The following is an 18,534-nucleotide window of genomic DNA, read 5'->3' on the forward strand; positions in this document are numbered from 1 at the left end:
AGCTCTTAAGTATAAACAGAAAAAGAACAAGCAAAAAGGTAGTAAATGAAGACTTAGCCTCAGTTTCATGGTAGTGCAGAGCGTGGAGACAATAGCAGGATGGACATCATTAGGAGCATGTACAGAAGTGGAGGCCACTGCAGCCAATGATCGCTGTCCCTGAACAGTGAATGAACTAGACCCAGAAATGGCCAGACTAGCGTAACTGACTTAAAACAAAAAGACCCCCACTCAGAATCAAGTGATCCAGTGATGAGAGAAGTAAATGCAATGCCATTCATTTAAAGAGGAGGGAAACAATATGTGTTAATATGGAATCATTAGTATGCAAACTGTTAAAAAAGATTTTGATGGAAAGAATTACCAAAAGCATGGAGGTGAGGAAAACGGAACAGGGTCCCAAGGATTGCTCATGACAGGCTAAAGTGATACCTTTGCTTGGCAAGATAGCTATTATTTTAGACAGCAAGGATAGAATACACTAAACAGGCTTCAGTAAAACATTCAGAAAGGTTAACCCAGAACAAGACTGGAATAGAGAGTTAAACAGGCAACCAGGCAGAAGAGAAATATCAATGGTTGTGTTGGTTCAAGAACCATCGGGATGGAAGAAAGTAAACAGCATTCCACAGAAGCAGTCCTGGAACCAAACTTAATTTAATATTTTCATTTTATAGCTTGGCACAAAAATAGAAGATCAGCTAATAATACAAAGGGACTCATCTCACCTAAATCTTGTTGTCTAAAAATCAGGCTTTTACTGGAAAATAGTTGCTCCTTTCATAGTCAATGTAGAAACAGGCACCTCGGAGGGAAAGTGTGTCTAGAGATGTCTAAGATAGTTCCTTCTTTCCACTGCCTGTAGAAGAAGTCTAGATGATTTTATTAAACAAACAGCCTAACTTTCAGATAGCTAAACCATGCTATTTAGTGGTTGGCATAACAGATACAGCTCACAGAGAAAATATTTAATTCCTGCAATGCATGAGAATGAACTTTCTGCAATCCATGTGTACATATAGGAGAGGTTTTGGGTTTATCTTGACCAGACTTGGTGTTCAGCTGTACTTAATGAATAGGCTCCCTACATGAACACACACCAGTCTTCTGCTCTCCAGTGGAGGCTGCTTACTTTCAAAGGCGATACTGGTCCAAAGGTTTGTGGGGTGAGGTTCAGAGGCAGATCTCCAAGGGCCAAAAAGCATCTGCCTCTAGTTTGCCTTTACAATGAACTTACGGACTGCAATACTGAGTATCAGGTGATGAAATAATAAAATACATTGGCCTTTAGTAGCCCCTGGGCAAGATTCTTACTGCTGAGATACATATCTAGAGAGGGGATTAGGGAATTAGAACATAAATCCCTTTTCTTCCTTTGTAGTTCTCAGCAATTTTTCATCTCTGAGCTTTGTATTCTCAGAACTTAATGACAGGGTGCTGCATAAGGAATTATTAATGCAACTTATATGAAGCATACCATGAACTCCAAGCATGTTCCTTTGTATAGCATGCCAAAAACATATTCCTACATGTAATCATCAAAACAAATAAAACATGCTATTTTGAACTAGAAGATCTTTAATGGCTATTTTGTAAATAATAATCTGTCTTTATGTATGGTTCTGCCCTGCAGTGTAGCATTTGGTGGTGTCTCCTACCACAGTCCACCATGTAATTGCTGTTCACATAGATGACTCACTTCAGCTAAAATTTCAAGTTGCATGGTCCAGAGTAGAAAACACTGAATGTGAAATACCAAACGAAAAAACTGTACATACTATCAGCTTCTTTCCCTTCCCATTGTTTGCTCCCCTTTCCACATCACTCGTTAATCTAACACAGAAACCAGGAGTTAGGTCCTCAACAGTGTTAAAGCTACAACAATGCTTTCTCTGTACTCACTTTTGGCACATGTGGATTAAATTCTACTGCTCTGTGAATAGCTTCTACTGCATTCATCTCTGCAGTACTCAGCCCTCGCCTTGAGGCAGCCTCTGGAGAAAATCTACAAAAGCAAAGAAACAAACACATTAGGTCAGAAATGCTAGTAAGAAAAAGCCAGAAAAGGAATCTAGAACATGGGCCCATGTAACCAAACTGAGTCAATTTCCCATGCTCTCCAAACTTCCATACCAAGCGGAAACTCTGAGTGATCTATCACATCAAGGCCAATGAAAATCCCAGCAGAAGTGGAAAGCATGTTTGCATCTAATCATGGCAGAAAGTCAGTTCAAACAGTCCTTTCTCTGTCACTAATCTAAATTTGCCCTAGGTACCTTGCTACGGGGCATATTCAAGGCTGAAGTTGCAGAAAAAAGAAAAGCAAAAAAAAAAAAACAAACCCTGCCAAATTATTGTTGGAGGGTTTCTATTAAAAACAGGTTTGGGGAGGTTCTAGGGAGGTTCCCAACCCAATGCCCCTGGGTCAGGTTGGGATGGAACCACGATGCAGCAGCAGTAGCGGGTGGTCTACTGGCCGCAGCACCATTGAGGGTAGCATGCCCAAACTGTGGGCAAATCATCTGCCCCAGTGAATGAAAAACCAGACCATGCAATCTCTTTCTCACCTCACACCCCACGGCTAACTCCAGAGCTGTACTTGGCAGGCAGACACCACAGGGAAAGCTGTGACAACCTTAGCCCTGCCCTCCCAAGCTGGAGTCGCTGTGTAGGGAGGAAAGATGTTGCAGTAGGTACTGGCGATCTACAGGATAAAAAGAATGAAAGAAAATTACTTAGATCTTGATGTGTACATACACTTTAAAAGCAAAAACTGTCAGGATGTCAGTCAAGAAAATGGCTTTCCACTACTTGCTTTCCAACTTTAGGGAGGCATTCGACCCTCAGGTGCACAGACACAACTCTGCCTGGGATTTGTGTGAAGGCATCTGAGAGCAGAATCGGGATTTTTGAGCTCCATCTCACAAGGACCTGAGCACCCTTTCAGAGCGAGCCAGTGCTCTCAAGTCCACAGGCATCAAGTAGGTGTCCTCAGCACCTTGGAAGGTTGAGACCCAAGAGAAAACCATAACAGGAATGAGCAGATATTTGTGTCTCTAAAAATATGAACGTCATCTACCTCTCCGAATCCCTGACATAGTAATGCTAAATCCACCTGCCGCTATTTAAGTAGGTGAGCAGTCTTCTGACAGCACTTATAAAATGACATTGCTATTAATGCATCCACATTTATTTATTACCTTTTTGTGGTCAGGTTTATACAAAGTTGAAGATGTTCAGCCACACAACACCTTTTAGTTGCATCTTCATTATACTATCTAGGAAGCTAAAGCTCACCCAGACAGTATGCATAAAACTGAAACAAGAATTGAATTTACGCTATTTCTCTTCTTTTCTTCTTCTGTAATATTTGAAGTGCAATGTTTGATCACTGCAAATTTTTCTTATGTATAAAGTCATTTTATGAATTTACTGCAGGACTGAATTCTCCTGCTAACCCAGCAGATTGTTAGGGTGTGGGCTCAGCTAAGAGAAATCTCGAGTTAAATCAGGAATTTTGCTTGACAGTGGTTCTTATGCACTTACTTGTCAGAGACAGCTCTGGCTTTGAGCAATGCAGCTGTGTAACATATTGTTGCTGATTTTGGTAAGCTTATATCTGTTGAAAAGAAAGAAAAAAGTAAACATCTGAAAATTTAAAAGTCTGCAGAAAGAAAAGTGTTTGATTGATACTTCAGAGTATGCATGGCATACGCAAAATTATTACGTGAATTCAGAATACTTTCTGATCCTGGGACTCCCATGCAACATGGATTTTTAAATTTCCACCCAATATACAGGCTTTAAAACCCGTGTTAATGACCACTAGAACTGCTATTTAAGCAGCAGCTGAGTTCATTAGAGAACTAATTCAAAGACTGACGTGACAGAGACATAATAAAAGAATTCATTACTCCTTAAATAAATGTATAGGTAACCTGGAATACATGAATTTTTCTACAGTTCACAAAACATCTAAGTAATAGCTGAGGTCTATCTTATTCACTTCTCTTGTTTTCACTCAGAAGCAGTTGTCTAATATGAGTATGTGGCAGCTATACAAGTTAAGACAGCTACTTAAGTAATAATGGATTTGACTTGCAAGCAAACAACCATTAGATTCATTGCAGTTGAAGAGCAACAGTAAAATAAGGTGTTTTGCCTCTTAAGGAAATCTTGGACCAAAATGTTCAGCAGATAGTCTCTGGCTATTTTATGCTGTTTCAGAGCACACAGGAGCCATAAACCTGACTTAACCCATTAGTTCAACTTAATTTATACCTGTTCTCTACCAGTAGATTGGCACAAAGCATCCAAAAGGTAGAGAGAAATGCTGCTTAGGAGACTTGAGTTATAGATTTGTTCCCATTGCTACAGAGAAGAATTGACTTCCACACTAGTAATCTACCCAGCAGACACATATTACCTAGTGACTGAAATATTCCAGCATTAAAAAGTTAAAGAGTACAGCTAAATGAAAAAAAACCCAACCAACAACCCCCACTAAAGGCTGGATTCTGCAAACACTTCTGCACACTGCAATATTATAGCTTCCTATAGTAAACAGCAAATACACAGTGTAGTAAACACAAGGCACTAGAGTAAGCCCACTGTAAAAGTGAAGAGCAGCTAATCTGACTATTGTTCTAAGAAACTACCTATCCCTCAATTTGTCATGGAAGTTGACTAGAAAGACAAAATTACTATAGAGCTTGGTAACTTCTGGGTTAAGAAAAACTTGTGATTTCCTGAACCCCAGTGCCTTGCAAGACAGGGTTCCAGAAAAGAGTTAAAGAGGACAAGCAAGTCATGTCTCAGCAGCCACCATCCTTCACTTATTAACAACCAAGCAACCAAGCAGAACATTGTTCTGTTAAACAGAAAACGTTGCCAGAATGACTGAGGCACTTTGAAAATGCTACTTGTTAAATTTTCTCTATTGTCTTTTTAAGCACTTGCACTTCAAGTATGAGATGTAAAGATCTTGTTGGAGACTCCCCTATAATATAGTCCAACTACAGTTTCACTGGAGTATGTAATTGTAGTGACTAAAGTAATTAAAATCAACAGCATGCAAAGCAGTCTGGGTGATAGATGTGTTAATTACTCCACTAATAGAAGCTAGCTACAGACACAGATGTGAGCACATCTTCAATGACAGGAGGAGAAAATATTAATAAGCACCTTCAATAACCCTGCTTATACCAGGTTTCCCTTAACATCAGGAGTTAAAAGTTATTTCCAGTAAAAGGAAATGACCTTTTTCAGAACATACTGGTCTCTCTCTTTCAGTATGAACCTTATTCATCAAATCATAAATACAGTGAAAGGTAGAGGAATGGAAAAGAAAAAAAAACAAACAAGAAAACCAACGATGTGCTGTCGTTTATAAAGTAAGCTCTCACTTGGTCAACAGAATACCTTATCTTCCCCTTACCTGTAAGTATTTCTCTGGGCCATCAAGCCACCATTACCTCACAGGAAATATTTTCCCCTGCATCAGTTCAAACCTAGTAACACTGATTCAGGATCTGACCTTTACAAAATTTTGCATGAATGACACAGAACAAGAGGTCTACCTAGAAGTCCCTGGCAATACATTTTCCCAGGCAAGAGGCAAACTCCACATAGAAAAAAAAGGACCAAGAAGAGAATGTTTGCCCAGACTTCTTCAAATAATGCAGCAAGAGCACAGCTTCACTTTTCTATCTGTTTGAAGGAGCTGAAAACTAGGAGGAATCAAGAGGTCTGGAGTATATAACTGACAGCAAAAGGAAGACAGTTGTTATGCCAATGAAAGCTGCTGGCTCAATTTCATCAAACAAAGCAGGTATGCCAGCAAAAGCCAGAATGACAGCAAAAAAATGGCAATTCAGCCATTAATACACAATCCATGAGGTTAAACACTGTGACCACTCAACACACAAAAAACCTCTAACCACATGTATAAAGGCTAGTTTCTGCATCAGATCATTGATAATTGAATGGAGAATGTTCAGTGGAAGTTGCATGGACCAAGTTGTGAGAATTATTACAATTCTTGACTAAGAGATTAAGATATCATACAGTAGGAACGAAGCTTGATAATGGGTTAAATGTACTAAAACAAAACACCATATCACAAAACAATATCTCCTAGTAGGTAGTAAGTGCTCCTGAATTGGAAACATCTGTGCATATAGATTGCAGGATGATCCACAATGAACTGAGTCATCCCTGTAAAAGAAATGGGATTTCTCAAGGAATGCTGTGCTCAAATCTGATCACCCATGGTCAAGAACAACAAAATCAAACAGAAAGACTGGATTGTTTTTGTAACAATCCAAAAGAAATAAAGTCTGAGAGAAGATACAACTGTTTCCTAAGCATACCCACAAGGAACACCAGGAAAGAAGGTACAGAATGCTGTTGGCACACGAATAACCAGTTCAGAATGAAATTTAGGCTGGAGATTAAATGAAGGTTTCTGGGAAGTTAATTTTTGAGGCAGATTTCCAGATAGAATAGGGGGGTCAAACAAAATAGCTAATTCTAGGATGGAGCTTGCTCATCTCATGGAAGGGGTAATATCATGTGGTGAATGCAACAGCAGGGGACGTGGCTCACCCAGGAGACCTCTTCCAGTACTATGCTCCTAATGAGCAAGCAGCACTTATTTGAGGATAATACCTACAGTCCCCTGGCAATGGAATAAATACATATAAATGTTCGTGTTTACGTTGCTGTGGAGATAGCCCTCAGTAGGTCCATGCCTGCTTCCCTCCAAAAGCATTTTGCTTTTTGTTTGCTCCATATTAAACCGTAAGTATTTGGTTTTGCTATATTCTGGTCTGATCACTACAATACTTCAAAATCCTCATATAATTTAGACTTCATCTCCAAAACTGGACCCTTGTATTTTAGAGAAATGCATAAAACAACTATGTCTGCTTACAACTTGATTTTAGCAAGGGAATCAAGTACAAACTAGCCCTAGGAGATACGTCATCTGTCAGGAACCAATGTGAAGTTTTTCATGACTGTGTCCAGCTCTGTGAGCCATCTGGCAAAATATCCTCACATATACTGTTTCCCACCCTCCTGTGATTACTTGTGGAGATCCCACAATGTGTCGAAAGATGTGACTGCTATTCTGTTGTCAAAACCATCAGGACATTTTTGCCTTATAAGAACCGATGTGTCAATCTAAAAAAGGCTCTCCTTCTTCCTTATTGCTTGTATCTTTAAACAGAATACAAAATAGTCTAGACTTTATTTATGAGCATTTTCTTCCGATTAGCCCCAGTCAGCTATGGGGAGGGTTGGGAAAGTAAATTCTTACTGGTCATTTGCTTCATAAGCAGTTGTTTGTGAGAGTGAACTAATGGAAAGATGCTACGGATAGAGACTTGCAACCATAGTATCACTACTTCTCTGATTCAAGGTATCCAGCATATGCTATATATAATCTAAATAGGTCATGGGATCTATTGTTTTTATAAAATAGCAAATAAACCAAGAAATTATGAACCTGGATACGGACTGGTGCAACATTCCCTATCCAAGTCATCAGAAGACCTTAAATGTGAAGAGACAGGCATGCTGCAATTGCTTTAGTCATTAATAAATGTAAAATCTAAGTCACTAATCAGAAATTATTCCCTATTTTGACTCCAAAGCATATGTTATTCCCAAGTCAACAACACAGATTCCTGGGGGTTTAATTTCAGATAGTTGAATAGTCTTATCAACACTAATGGGACTTAAATATTTGCTGAAATAAGCTGTAGATCTGGGGCCATAATTTGCACAGTAAGATCCTTCCAGTCAAACTGCTAGTTCTTCTTCATATAGCACTGGAGAGAGACTACATTAAGTTGCTGGAATCATTCACATATTTCCAAATATGTAATTGAAAGTCTATCACAAACTGGTAGAAGTTATACGAAGAGGTAAAATAAAAAATGGTGGAATACAGGACATGTATTGTGCTATGGCTTGGGGGTGAACCCCAGCTCTGATTTTCTGTCCCTCAGCCTGTCTGTAGACTCTAGTGTTTAAGTGATAGGCCAACACTTGCCCTGTCAGCAGGCTAGATTGTCAGCTCTTACACAGGTGGTAGGAAAAATTGCTAATGGGAAAAATTGAGAGTGCTCTAGCAAATAAATATGTGCAGGCTGGATCAGTGATGACAGAAGAGAGATGCAGTCATCTATAAAGACACAAACATTAAGGAAGAAAGTGAATTAAGCTGATACAAATGGTTAAAAGCAAGACCAATGGGATGGAATTCAATAAAGGAAAGTACACACTGAACATCAGGGGAAAAATAGTTTCTCAAAAAGATCTAATATCCTGTAGTATTATCTCCTATGAGAATAGTTACTGCATTTTTCCACAAAACGTGGTAGAAAACATGCTGGAGGGAGCAAAACTATGAATACAATGATCTAACGCTTACTTTGTGTTTGCAAAACAAAGCAGTTCCGATTCTCTGTAGTTTTGATATTCTTCCTCAGTGGTGGGAAACACCCCAGTCAAACACACACGCATAGCCACTGTGTGTGTTAAGGCCTGGGTTTTGGTCCCCTGATAGGATAGGAAAAACATTTCAGCACAAACAAAAGGTGTTTATTTTGGCATGACCACCACTAAAACTTAAACTGTTCAGTTATGGAAAGTTTTTGAGGGTCACTGCTGGTTGTAACCACTTCATATGCAACTCTTGCTGAGATGAGTCTCTCAGTGACCAGGCAGGTGTCAGCCCCTCTGATTTGACCAAGTTCAATCCTAAATGCATGTAGAGGGGAAGGAATAATTTCTCCTATAGGAGATCAGAAAGAGCAAGATTAGTATAATTAGTTTAGATTTTTTGTGCTTTTGCATAAGCAGGAGAAACAAAAAAACCCCACAGAATCATATGGCAAAAAGAGACCAGATGGTATGAACAGATACAAAACTGATGCAGAGACCTAGCTGAAGTGACAAGTGATTTTGACATGGAGGAAAGAAACTAGTTCTTAGAAGCAGAAGCTGAAAAAAATGTAATGGGAAAAAAGACAAACTATTCTCTTGATACTGCTGTTATGCAAACTGGACGTCTCACCTGATTCACATCTCTCGGAGAAGGTAGACGAGGCTTTGGTATGACCTTAACTAAAAGGAACTTTCTCTTAAGGTCTCTCTTTCAAAGAAACAAAAGGATTATAAAATAGCGAGCATGAGGTAATGGTTGCTTTCATACTACCACTTGCTACATCTTTTAACTCAGAAGAAACCCCTTTCTAGAACATCTACCCAGTTAGCTCCACCAGGGAGAACATCATCTCAAAAACACCAAACATAATCATGACAAGTAATGAAACTGATGGAATGGAGCTGTGATCTCATATATATACATATACACAAAAACCCTGGAGACCATAGCTAATTTAACTGAAGACTCCATGCAATTGGTTCATCAATCTGCAACTCTCTACAGAAGGAATGCCTTCAAATTCAACGTAAATACAATTTACCCATTTCGTAATTCTGTAAGGACAAGAAGAAATTGGACAGAGGGGGACTGGAGAAAGGAGAGTAGCCCGGAATAGGCTACATTTTAGACAACTAATTTCTCTGCATTAACTATTTGGATTTCACTAAGTTGAAAGTATTCCAGGACAAAGAAGACTCTGTTTCTTGAAGTGTTTCTTCAAAGGCCTGCATTTTCATTTGACACTAATTTAAAGTAGGATTCTTCGAAGTAAGCCATTACCAAATAAAAAAGTGTCATAGCCTAGAGCAGAATGAGACTTTTTGTATTTAAAAATCACTTTCTTCCTATATATCCTTTGGTCTAAATTATCTTCTCAAGTGAACTCTGAATTTGGGACTCTGTCTACAGTGTGACACGGTCTTTCTCCTTCTTTGCAAGGGGGTAAGTGAAAAGGGAATCTGTATAAGGTGTTCCTCCTGCAAACCAGAAGGCTTATAGTCTCACTGGAAAACATTGTCATTTAAAAACAGGAAAGCAAGGACAGGTTTAGGGAGGAACCACTGCATCACTATTACTAAATACATAGGCATCCATTCTTTTTAAATCTGACTTTTGATTGCCAGAAAGGTCTGAGTTTTCATACAATGCCCAGGTTACCAGACAATAACAAACAAAGCAACTGGCTGCCCAGGGAAGTTAGTAAGTCATTTGCTCTAAGCATCACAACAAACAGACCTACTCCACTGGAAAACATTCTGTTTAAAAAGCAAGGAAAGAGGAGCAGAGAAACATTATCTACTATGAATACCAGAAGCTTATTCCTTCAAGAACAGTCTCTTTAGAAGCCATAACTATTTCTGCTGCAAATAACATGGATATGTGTTAAATCAGAGCCAAAAATCCTTTCAGAATTCAACAGTGTTTAGGTCATCTGCACTCTATTGACAGGCACTGAACTCTGAAACCGTAATGATGTAGCTCAGCAACAGCGCATGCCTTCCCACTAATGAGGCCCTTTTTCCATGAATAATGAGTACGGACATCAGCTCTGTTGCCAGGTACATAACATAAACACAATTTAACACATGGCTTTTGGTAAAGCAGTGTATCTGCTTGCAGAGGCTGAGGTTTCGCATAATCTGATCCAACTTTTTAGCCCAGGGTGGGGGCAGACTGCTCAAGGAAATAATTTGTTCATATGTTATCAAAATACAATAAATCAGGTTTGGTCTTCGTCAAAAAAAGGCAATGGAGTGGGACCAACAGAAACTGCAGATAGGAAAGTATATATGAGTTCATTGTTTCATATTCCAATAAATCTTACAACACATGAAGCTGATGAGTTCTAAAATGAGCTGAGACTCCCTCAGATGGGCCTTCTGAGACTCATGAACTGTAAGGGTTATACTGGTTAAGCCTGTGTTTGCTGAGTCCTTGTACATACCTAGTGTATACACACACCTTTGTTTATATATGGCAAAGTATGAGTTGAAACTGCATGGGTTTAAACAGACAAAGTAAGAAGAGATTTATTTTGAAAAACCTCATTTGTTACAACCTCAGTTTTGACTCTATCAGATGCTTTTGAGAAAACAAAATGCAACTTCAAGTTTTATCACCTTCCATGACACAAAGTGCCACCATGGTATTGTTTAAAACTAGGGATTGGTGCTTTAGTATGCAAAAGTAGAGCTGGCACAGGAGCTGAGGCTTAGATTTGGGAGGGCATGGCTTAATTCCCTGTTCTGTCGCAGTTCTGCTATCTCCCAGGGCTATTATCTCCTAACTACATTAAAGACTAGAAGGTGCCAACGTCCTGTGGTGCCTGGAGCATAAAAATGGGCACTTCTATTTACTTGCTTCTTCATGTGCCAAAATAAAGTCCATGGGAATCTACACCTGTGTCACAGGAATTACTGAAATACAAGGAGCTGCAAGAAAGACTCTGATGTTATTACTTTAACTGCAGATTTCTTCAACCAGATTAAGCACAACCAAGATCTCTCCCAGAGTCATTACTGCTACTGGATGGCAGTACCCAAGGGCCTGGGTGACATTTTGATCTCTGCTTAGAATGATTTGACTCCAGAAAGAGCTGAAAACATTCCAGGCTGGACTGGTAGCAGTAACTATCACTAACGTTGTCTGTACTCAGCTGCTTATTTATCTTCCGTTAAATAACCTCAGCTCTGCCACAGTCTACTGCAGGGGTCTGAAATTTGGCAGGGTGATTGTGTTAGTATCAAGCCAATGGTCTATTGCTAGCCTCATTAAAATTTATCTTAATTTCCTAAGTTGTAAGATGTTAGAAAAAAGCAGTTAGCACATATTCAGTGGAAGCTTCTGCAATTTTATTGGTCATACCCTCCAAAGATTCTTTGCTCATCAAGTACACACATCTCAGTACTTCAATAAACTTATGCATTATCCTGTTGCCACTGTTCCATGTGATGATATGGGGCCAAGTACTGGGGCTGACAGCAAGAAGCCTCTGTCTGTGTGAGCTCTTACTGTTTTGCTTTTTGGCATCCAGGCAATGCAGCAGAGAATGTCAAATGAAGAGGAGGCAGAAGCCACAGAGAAAAGGGTAGATGGAAAAGATGTCTGGAAAGACAGGAGTTGGAAAGTGGTTGAGGAGATGTATCATGACCACCACTGCCCTGAAGAGAAGATTGGGATAGGTAGTTAGGAGAGGCAGAAGAATGGAATTGGGAATGAATGGTACTGGCAGAACAAGGAGCCTCTGGTAGGAATTGGGACCAATAGAAAGCTCAAACTGACCATGCAAAAGAGAAGTAGAAGACAATTCAGTATACAAATGGTACAGGAGATCAACTAAGGGCAGGCTGGAAAAGATGCTAATTCCTTCAAAGAATCAAACAGAAAGAGTGGCCAAAGGACTGTGGATATAGGCTCCAGAGCCTGTACTGGTATCCGTTTATACAACAGTATCTCAAATGATGTTCATCTTCCTTTTCAAAAACTTTGGAAGTTACAAGCCTTAAAATCTCTGTTTAAATAACACTCGAAAGGCTGTAAGAGCTAGTAATTGAGAATATTTTAAAGGTTATAAGATCAACCTAGAGAGTTAAGAAACATCAAAATTAAGGCTACCTCTTCCATATAATTCAGGTATTTGATTAATTCATGTTATCATTTCACTTCTAGTTATATGATTACATAATATTCCTTTCATAAACTCCCTTGCCATACTCTGGTGCATAGAATGAGACTGTTCTGAGGATGGCTGAGGACTGTGTAGTAACACAACAGGAAACTGATGGCTGTAGGATTTCTGACTCACTTGTTGCAGGACTTGGAATGTGGATACTGAGTAAGCCAGGGACTGCAGGAAGAGGATGAAGAGTGGCACTGTGAAGGTTGATGAATGCTGCTCAAGAGAACTGGACTGTATTCGTTTCTGTCACAAAGTTTCTACACAATACAAGGAAAACCCATTTAAATTAAACTAACAAAGTATGCCAGTTGGTGCTTCTTATTCTGTTCTTTTTCTGTTTGAGACCCTGGAGCCTGAATTCAAGTTCAAAGGGCTAGAGCTGAAGTCAGCAGGAGCTGTGATTTGAACATAAAAAGTGATGTAATGCTCCATAAACCAATGCTTACTGAAAAATACTGAAAATTAATGCCAAAAGTTCACCTAGTCTTCTGAGCTTTCCAAGTTTTCCTCATAAGACATGAAGTCTGCTACTCACTAGATTGCTGTGAAGTTAAATCAATTAATGTTTGTAAAGCACTTGTATGCTACTAAGTCAACATTCATAGAAAAGTCCACAAGGGAACTGATAATCCTTTCTTCAGACAAGGTTTGAATAGCATGCAATAAAAAGTCTGCAGAACCTAAACAGTCGTTCTTTAAACACCAACAGAAAGCAAAGAAAGCACTGAAGAGCTGCTAGTAAGTGAGTTCCATTACCCTGTACAATGAATTAAGCATGAGTTGGCAGAAAAAATGCACAATGTTTAATCTTTGGATTAAGGACTGTGTAAGGGGATCTATGAAGCTTGTGCCAATCACCTTAATTACAGTGTTTCCTAAATTTTAAGACTTTGACTTAGAAACATTGCTTCTGTGTCTATCATACAGAGAAAATATAAATATGTATGAACTTACCATCATACTTTGCTAAGACTGCCTGGACATCTGCATACGCTTGCAGTTCCAACAAAGCCTCTAGCAGGTTTTCATGGATGTTGAACATGCTGAGCAGAGGAAACTCCTTCATCAACTGAAATCAACAGCATATGAAAGGGTTAGATTATTAACACAGAAAAGGGTTTCTTGTTCAAAATATATTGAAATAACAAACAGCGAGTTAAAACCCCTCAGTTCCCCTTGCTCTTGGCTCTTTCCCAGGGTTCACTATTATCTCAGAAACTTCTGAGCTCTTAATGGACACTGGGTCAGGTTTCTTGACAAGACATGCTTTGCATAGGATGTAATTAGTCAAATCCAAGAACACAGCTGCCTGAATACATAACTCTCCTTCAATTCACAGTCTTCTTCAAAGTGAAGAAGAGTTATCTTATTGTACTGGAAAAGAACCTCCAACAATGTAGTTCCTGTGTATCAGTAGTAAGTAATCCAGCACCTGTCTGGTATATTAGTAGAAAAAGCAGAAAATACATTGAAAAAAATCAGAATAAAATAAAATGAGAGAAGCTTACATACATGCAACTATATTATCAAGTATGTGATACTAGGATTTGTAATCATGGATGCTTTAGAACACAACTGCAATTGTGGCCAATATTTAAAAAAAAAAAAGAAAGAAAAGGCAGCAACAATAGAAAAGGTAAAGTTTATACAAATCTAACACTATAACTAAAGAATCAATCTTGTATGACAAACTGAATGAAATGTGCAGTTAAAAATAATCTAATAATTGTACGTGTAAGTGCCTTTACTTTATGATTTAACCCTTTTGGAGATACCAGGAATTTGTTCTAAGACATCCTCAGTTTCAGTGTCTGCATAGATTCAAATGACTGAAGCTGATATTCTATTGCATCTCCTTTTTGAAGTCACACTTACTAGAAGCATCCATGTTTTTTACTGCAGAATTGATTAAATAATATTTTTTATTGTCCGAGTGATTCTCTAAAGAACTGAAGTGTTAAAAGATCCTTGCTTCCTTGTGTCCTCTTTATGGCTGTTACACCTTAACTGCCTACACAATGTACATTCAGCACAAAAAAGTCCCACAGTGTAGAACTAGGAGAGCTGATATTACTGCTGCTCTTCAGGAACTTGCAGGGGAACACTATCATTTACAATCTCTCTGAGATGTTTTATGAGAACAGAAATACTATAACAAGCCAAGTAAAGAAAATGATTCAACGTCAGCCTTGCTCAATTTGAAAATAGTAAGCTGGACCTGAAACCTCTGCCACTTAATAAACCTAGCTTTGAAGATATAAATAGAGAAACTGATGAGAACCAGCAAATCTTAATCTCACAAACAGGTAACATAAACAAAAATAAGCCAGGATTGAAACAAGAGGGGTGGAGATTTACCAAGAACTTTAGAAAAAGAGAAACAGGTAATGCACTAGAGTTTCTTCACCCTGTTAAGGAAGAGACCTAACAGGTAAACAGAGATGTAAAGTGCAGAGAATTTCCTCTTTGTGTTAATGGTCTGGCATAAGCTAATGTAAGAACTATTCTGACCTTAATGGATAAGTCTGTCTAAATTTAGCTATCTGGATAGTACTGACTTTGCTGCAGTTTGAGGATTACTAAAATATGAAAGGCAAGGACAGCAGTGTTTTGTTTAACTGATTATATAAATTTCTGGTGAGAATCATGATCACTGAGACAGCAGCTGAAAGAGCTCACTGAATTTTTGATGCTAGTGGCATGGGGATGGCCATAAAGCTCCTAGTTTCAATGGTAGGAGCTGAATCTCTGAAAAAGAACACAAACAAAACTGCATAGTTTGTAGGCTTCTCTCCTTCTCCAGTTTTCCAAAAAATGGACCACACGCCTTGGTGCTCATCTACGTAAGGGGAAGGATTTGACAATAAAATAAAAATTTTAAGTCATTGCTCATGAAGAAAAATAACTGCACGTGAAAATTCACATAGCTGGATTCATCAGTTAAGGATCCAGCATAAAGCCTACTTCTCTTCATTCTTGTCTTTACTTGCTATTGCGTTTTTAACAGAGGAAGCTACTATTTGGCAGGAAAAAGCATGACAGAATCTGGCCCTATGTAAATAGTGATTTAAAGTTCAGAATGAACATATTGCAAAGAAACCCCTCCAAGGGATTAAGAAAGATTATCCCTGCTCATTGAGAATGAATAATGGCTGGCAGAATAACATTCCCTCCATCAGTGAAGAAAAGGGAAGAGCTGCAGCTAGTTATAGAGGTACTGTGGCCAGTAAAAGCTCTTACTCTGGTTCTCTGTTTCTCACTGACATCACTCACTGACTATTTTTTTCTGTTTTAATTTGGTTCTGTCAGAGTGATAAACCCTGCCTAAGACAGCAGCAGAATAAAGGTCACTGTCTGGACTGCCAGGCCTCCAAACTGACAAGTGTTAATAAAGGTTTCATCTGGGAAAGGTCGAACGTTAAGAAGTCCAACCCAGTTATAATGAACTCAGTTGATACTGTAGCTACAAAAATAAAACACCTCTAAGTAGCCACTCAGCTATTCAAACATTGTGAACAAATGACAGCACATTTGCTATTAAAGAAAGAAAAGAAAAAGAAGAGAGGACATGAACTCATTTCTCTGTCATCCCAGGATATATCTCATTTTCATTGCAAATAATTTTCAGTCACAGTAAAAATTTGGTTTTTGAGAAACTTCCCAGAAAGCAAAGCCACTTAGATGGAAGAATATTATGGCAGGTCATCTTTTAGGCCTCACAGTGAAAGCAAACACAGGGGAAGAATAAAAACGCCACAAAGATTGCAATATAGGCCTGCTGGATGGTCAGGGCAGGCACAATACTGCATCATGCTGAGGAGCAATGGAGAGAGCGGATCGTGAGCCTGCTCCTCTCCCCTCCCTAGCAGATGGAGAGAGAGGTTGGCTCATACTCCACACAGGGATGTAAAGATAGGCACGTTATCCCTGAACACAAGATGAAGAATGCACCCCCAAGTTCCCCAGACCTGTACAGCATCGAGCTCTAATCTGGATTCTAGTTTAAGAGACACAGACCTCCCTTTGCACCCAAAGATTTATTTTCTGTGAAGCTACAGACTAGTATTTGCCAAATTGTTTGGCTTATCAATTTTAATTCTCTTTACCTCTTTACTGTAACCTGACAAATGCTTCCATTTGAGTGGCAAGCACTGCACTTAAATAAAGGCTCTGTTTTCGTCTTTCTCCACACGGTAAGATCTCAAGTGACAGTCATCAAATTCAGCACTCAAGATTTCTCACCAAAGCCAGTACAGCTCTTTACATAAACACTAGTTAGGCCTAACAGTTTAATTGTAAAATTCCATTTAGTTGGCTTCTCAGCTAGTGTGAAAGAGCTGTGCTCCACTGAGCAATCCTTATTTTCATAGCATATGAAAACAGACACCACACAGCTATGAATGTATTCCCTTACAATATAAGGATGTTCAAACAGCTATTGAACATATTATACCAAATCTATATTCACAAGGATTTTACTTTGAACTTGGCATTGGTCAAAATACTTCCTAGTGATGAAATTCAGACCTGGGGCTGGGTTAGCTCAAATTCTGTTCCAATTGCTCTACACGTTTGGGAGGAAATAGAAACATGTAGAAAGTGGAATTGCTTTTTGTTGAAAGATTCATTAGGTATACTGCAAATATACAGAAGTGGTAGCTTTTGCAGATAATGAATAATTTTTAATTTTTTAGATAAATATTTTGGAAGTGTAAGTTTGCAGAAAAATTCTGGAAATAAGTCTGACACAACTGGATCTCTTATCACTAGTCTTGGGAGGGCCATACTTCCAGGAACACCCCAATCCATATTGCAGGGTGTAGGTTCAATGATTTTGTGATGGATATGAAAACGTGATGATCACAAAAAACGCTTTATGGTACAAGGAAATCCATATCTGATTTATTGGATGAGGAACAAGTTTTATCTCCCCGAACAGTTTAATGAAGAGGACTCCCTTCCCTGAGAATATTTCAGTCATCAGCATTTTCTCATTTAGATCTAATTTTTGAAACATTTTCAAGGAATGTAGCTTTAACTGTTGCATCCATTATTGTCCCTGTGATGACATTAATGTCATGCATCAATTGGCAATGATACATTATTTGTGTAGAAAACAGCTTTAAGTTACAGTTGATGCCTAAAACTAGACCATGGGACTCAAGGGAATACAGAGGTGGATAAAGGAATGATCTTATATATAACCTGGTGTTGACACATTCATTCTCCATTTGCGTTATGGCTGTATGCATGGTCACACATTTTACAGGCAGTGCATGCAACCATACATTGCTGCTTATACTCATATCTTCTCAACAAACAAATAAAAACATTTTTAGATCAATGTATTCAACTCAATGCATTCATAAATATGAAACCTGAATTCATCTTAAAATGAAGAAACAACAACAACAAGCAAACAAGTGAAATTCAATGCAAACAGTGAAACTGTTACAATCTTAATTCCTAGTGTATCTGTTCCTGCAGTGGATATCTGAAATGGTAAAATCTGTCTCCTAAAAGAGGAATGACTGAGGCTGCCATCTTCCAGGTGCAACTGTCCACCATCATTGAAGAATCAAGCACACAGTATGGGTAACACTGTTATTTTCACAAGCACTTTGCATAAGCTGCTTTCTGTTATATGACTTGTAATTGGTAAGAACTGTTAACTGAACAAGGTATAAAAGGCAGAACTCCAAGCCCTTTCTGAGTAGAAAAACAGAAACCTCCATTTCTGTGGGCTTCATTGCCTACAGCTGAGCTTTCAGATGTCTGTGCTCTGACTGAAGCTTACACTGGGCTTGAGGCATTTGCAACGCATCACTCCACACTGACTTTCTGATGTCTAATAAGATACACTAATGCTTAAGTTTTTCTTCTGGCCAGCTCACCTGTC

The 18,534-nt window shown here is 38.8% G+C and overlaps 1 protein-coding gene across 4 annotated transcripts in view; it reads right to left on the reverse strand.

Moving 5' to 3' along the window:
• ST7 (suppression of tumorigenicity 7) overlaps positions 1–18,534 on the reverse strand; it is a 156,668-nt gene that overhangs the window by 19,845 nt on the left and 118,289 nt on the right. For all 4 annotated transcript variants that reach the window (XM_059817024.1, XM_059817023.1, XM_059817026.1 and 1 more), the window contains exons 9-11: positions 13,590–13,704; positions 3,547–3,619; positions 1,903–2,005 (exon numbers count right to left, since the gene is read on the reverse strand). In XM_059817024.1, coding sequence (XP_059673007.1) covers positions 1,903–2,005; positions 3,547–3,619; positions 13,590–13,704 — 291 coding nt within the window. The remainder of the gene's footprint in view (positions 1–1,902; positions 2,006–3,546; positions 3,620–13,589; positions 13,705–18,534) is intronic.

Source organism: Gavia stellata, chromosome 4, assembly GCF_030936135.1.
Source record: "Gavia stellata isolate bGavSte3 chromosome 4, bGavSte3.hap2, whole genome shotgun sequence".
In the NCBI taxonomy this organism is placed as follows: Eukaryota; Metazoa; Chordata; class Aves; order Gaviiformes; family Gaviidae; genus Gavia; species Gavia stellata.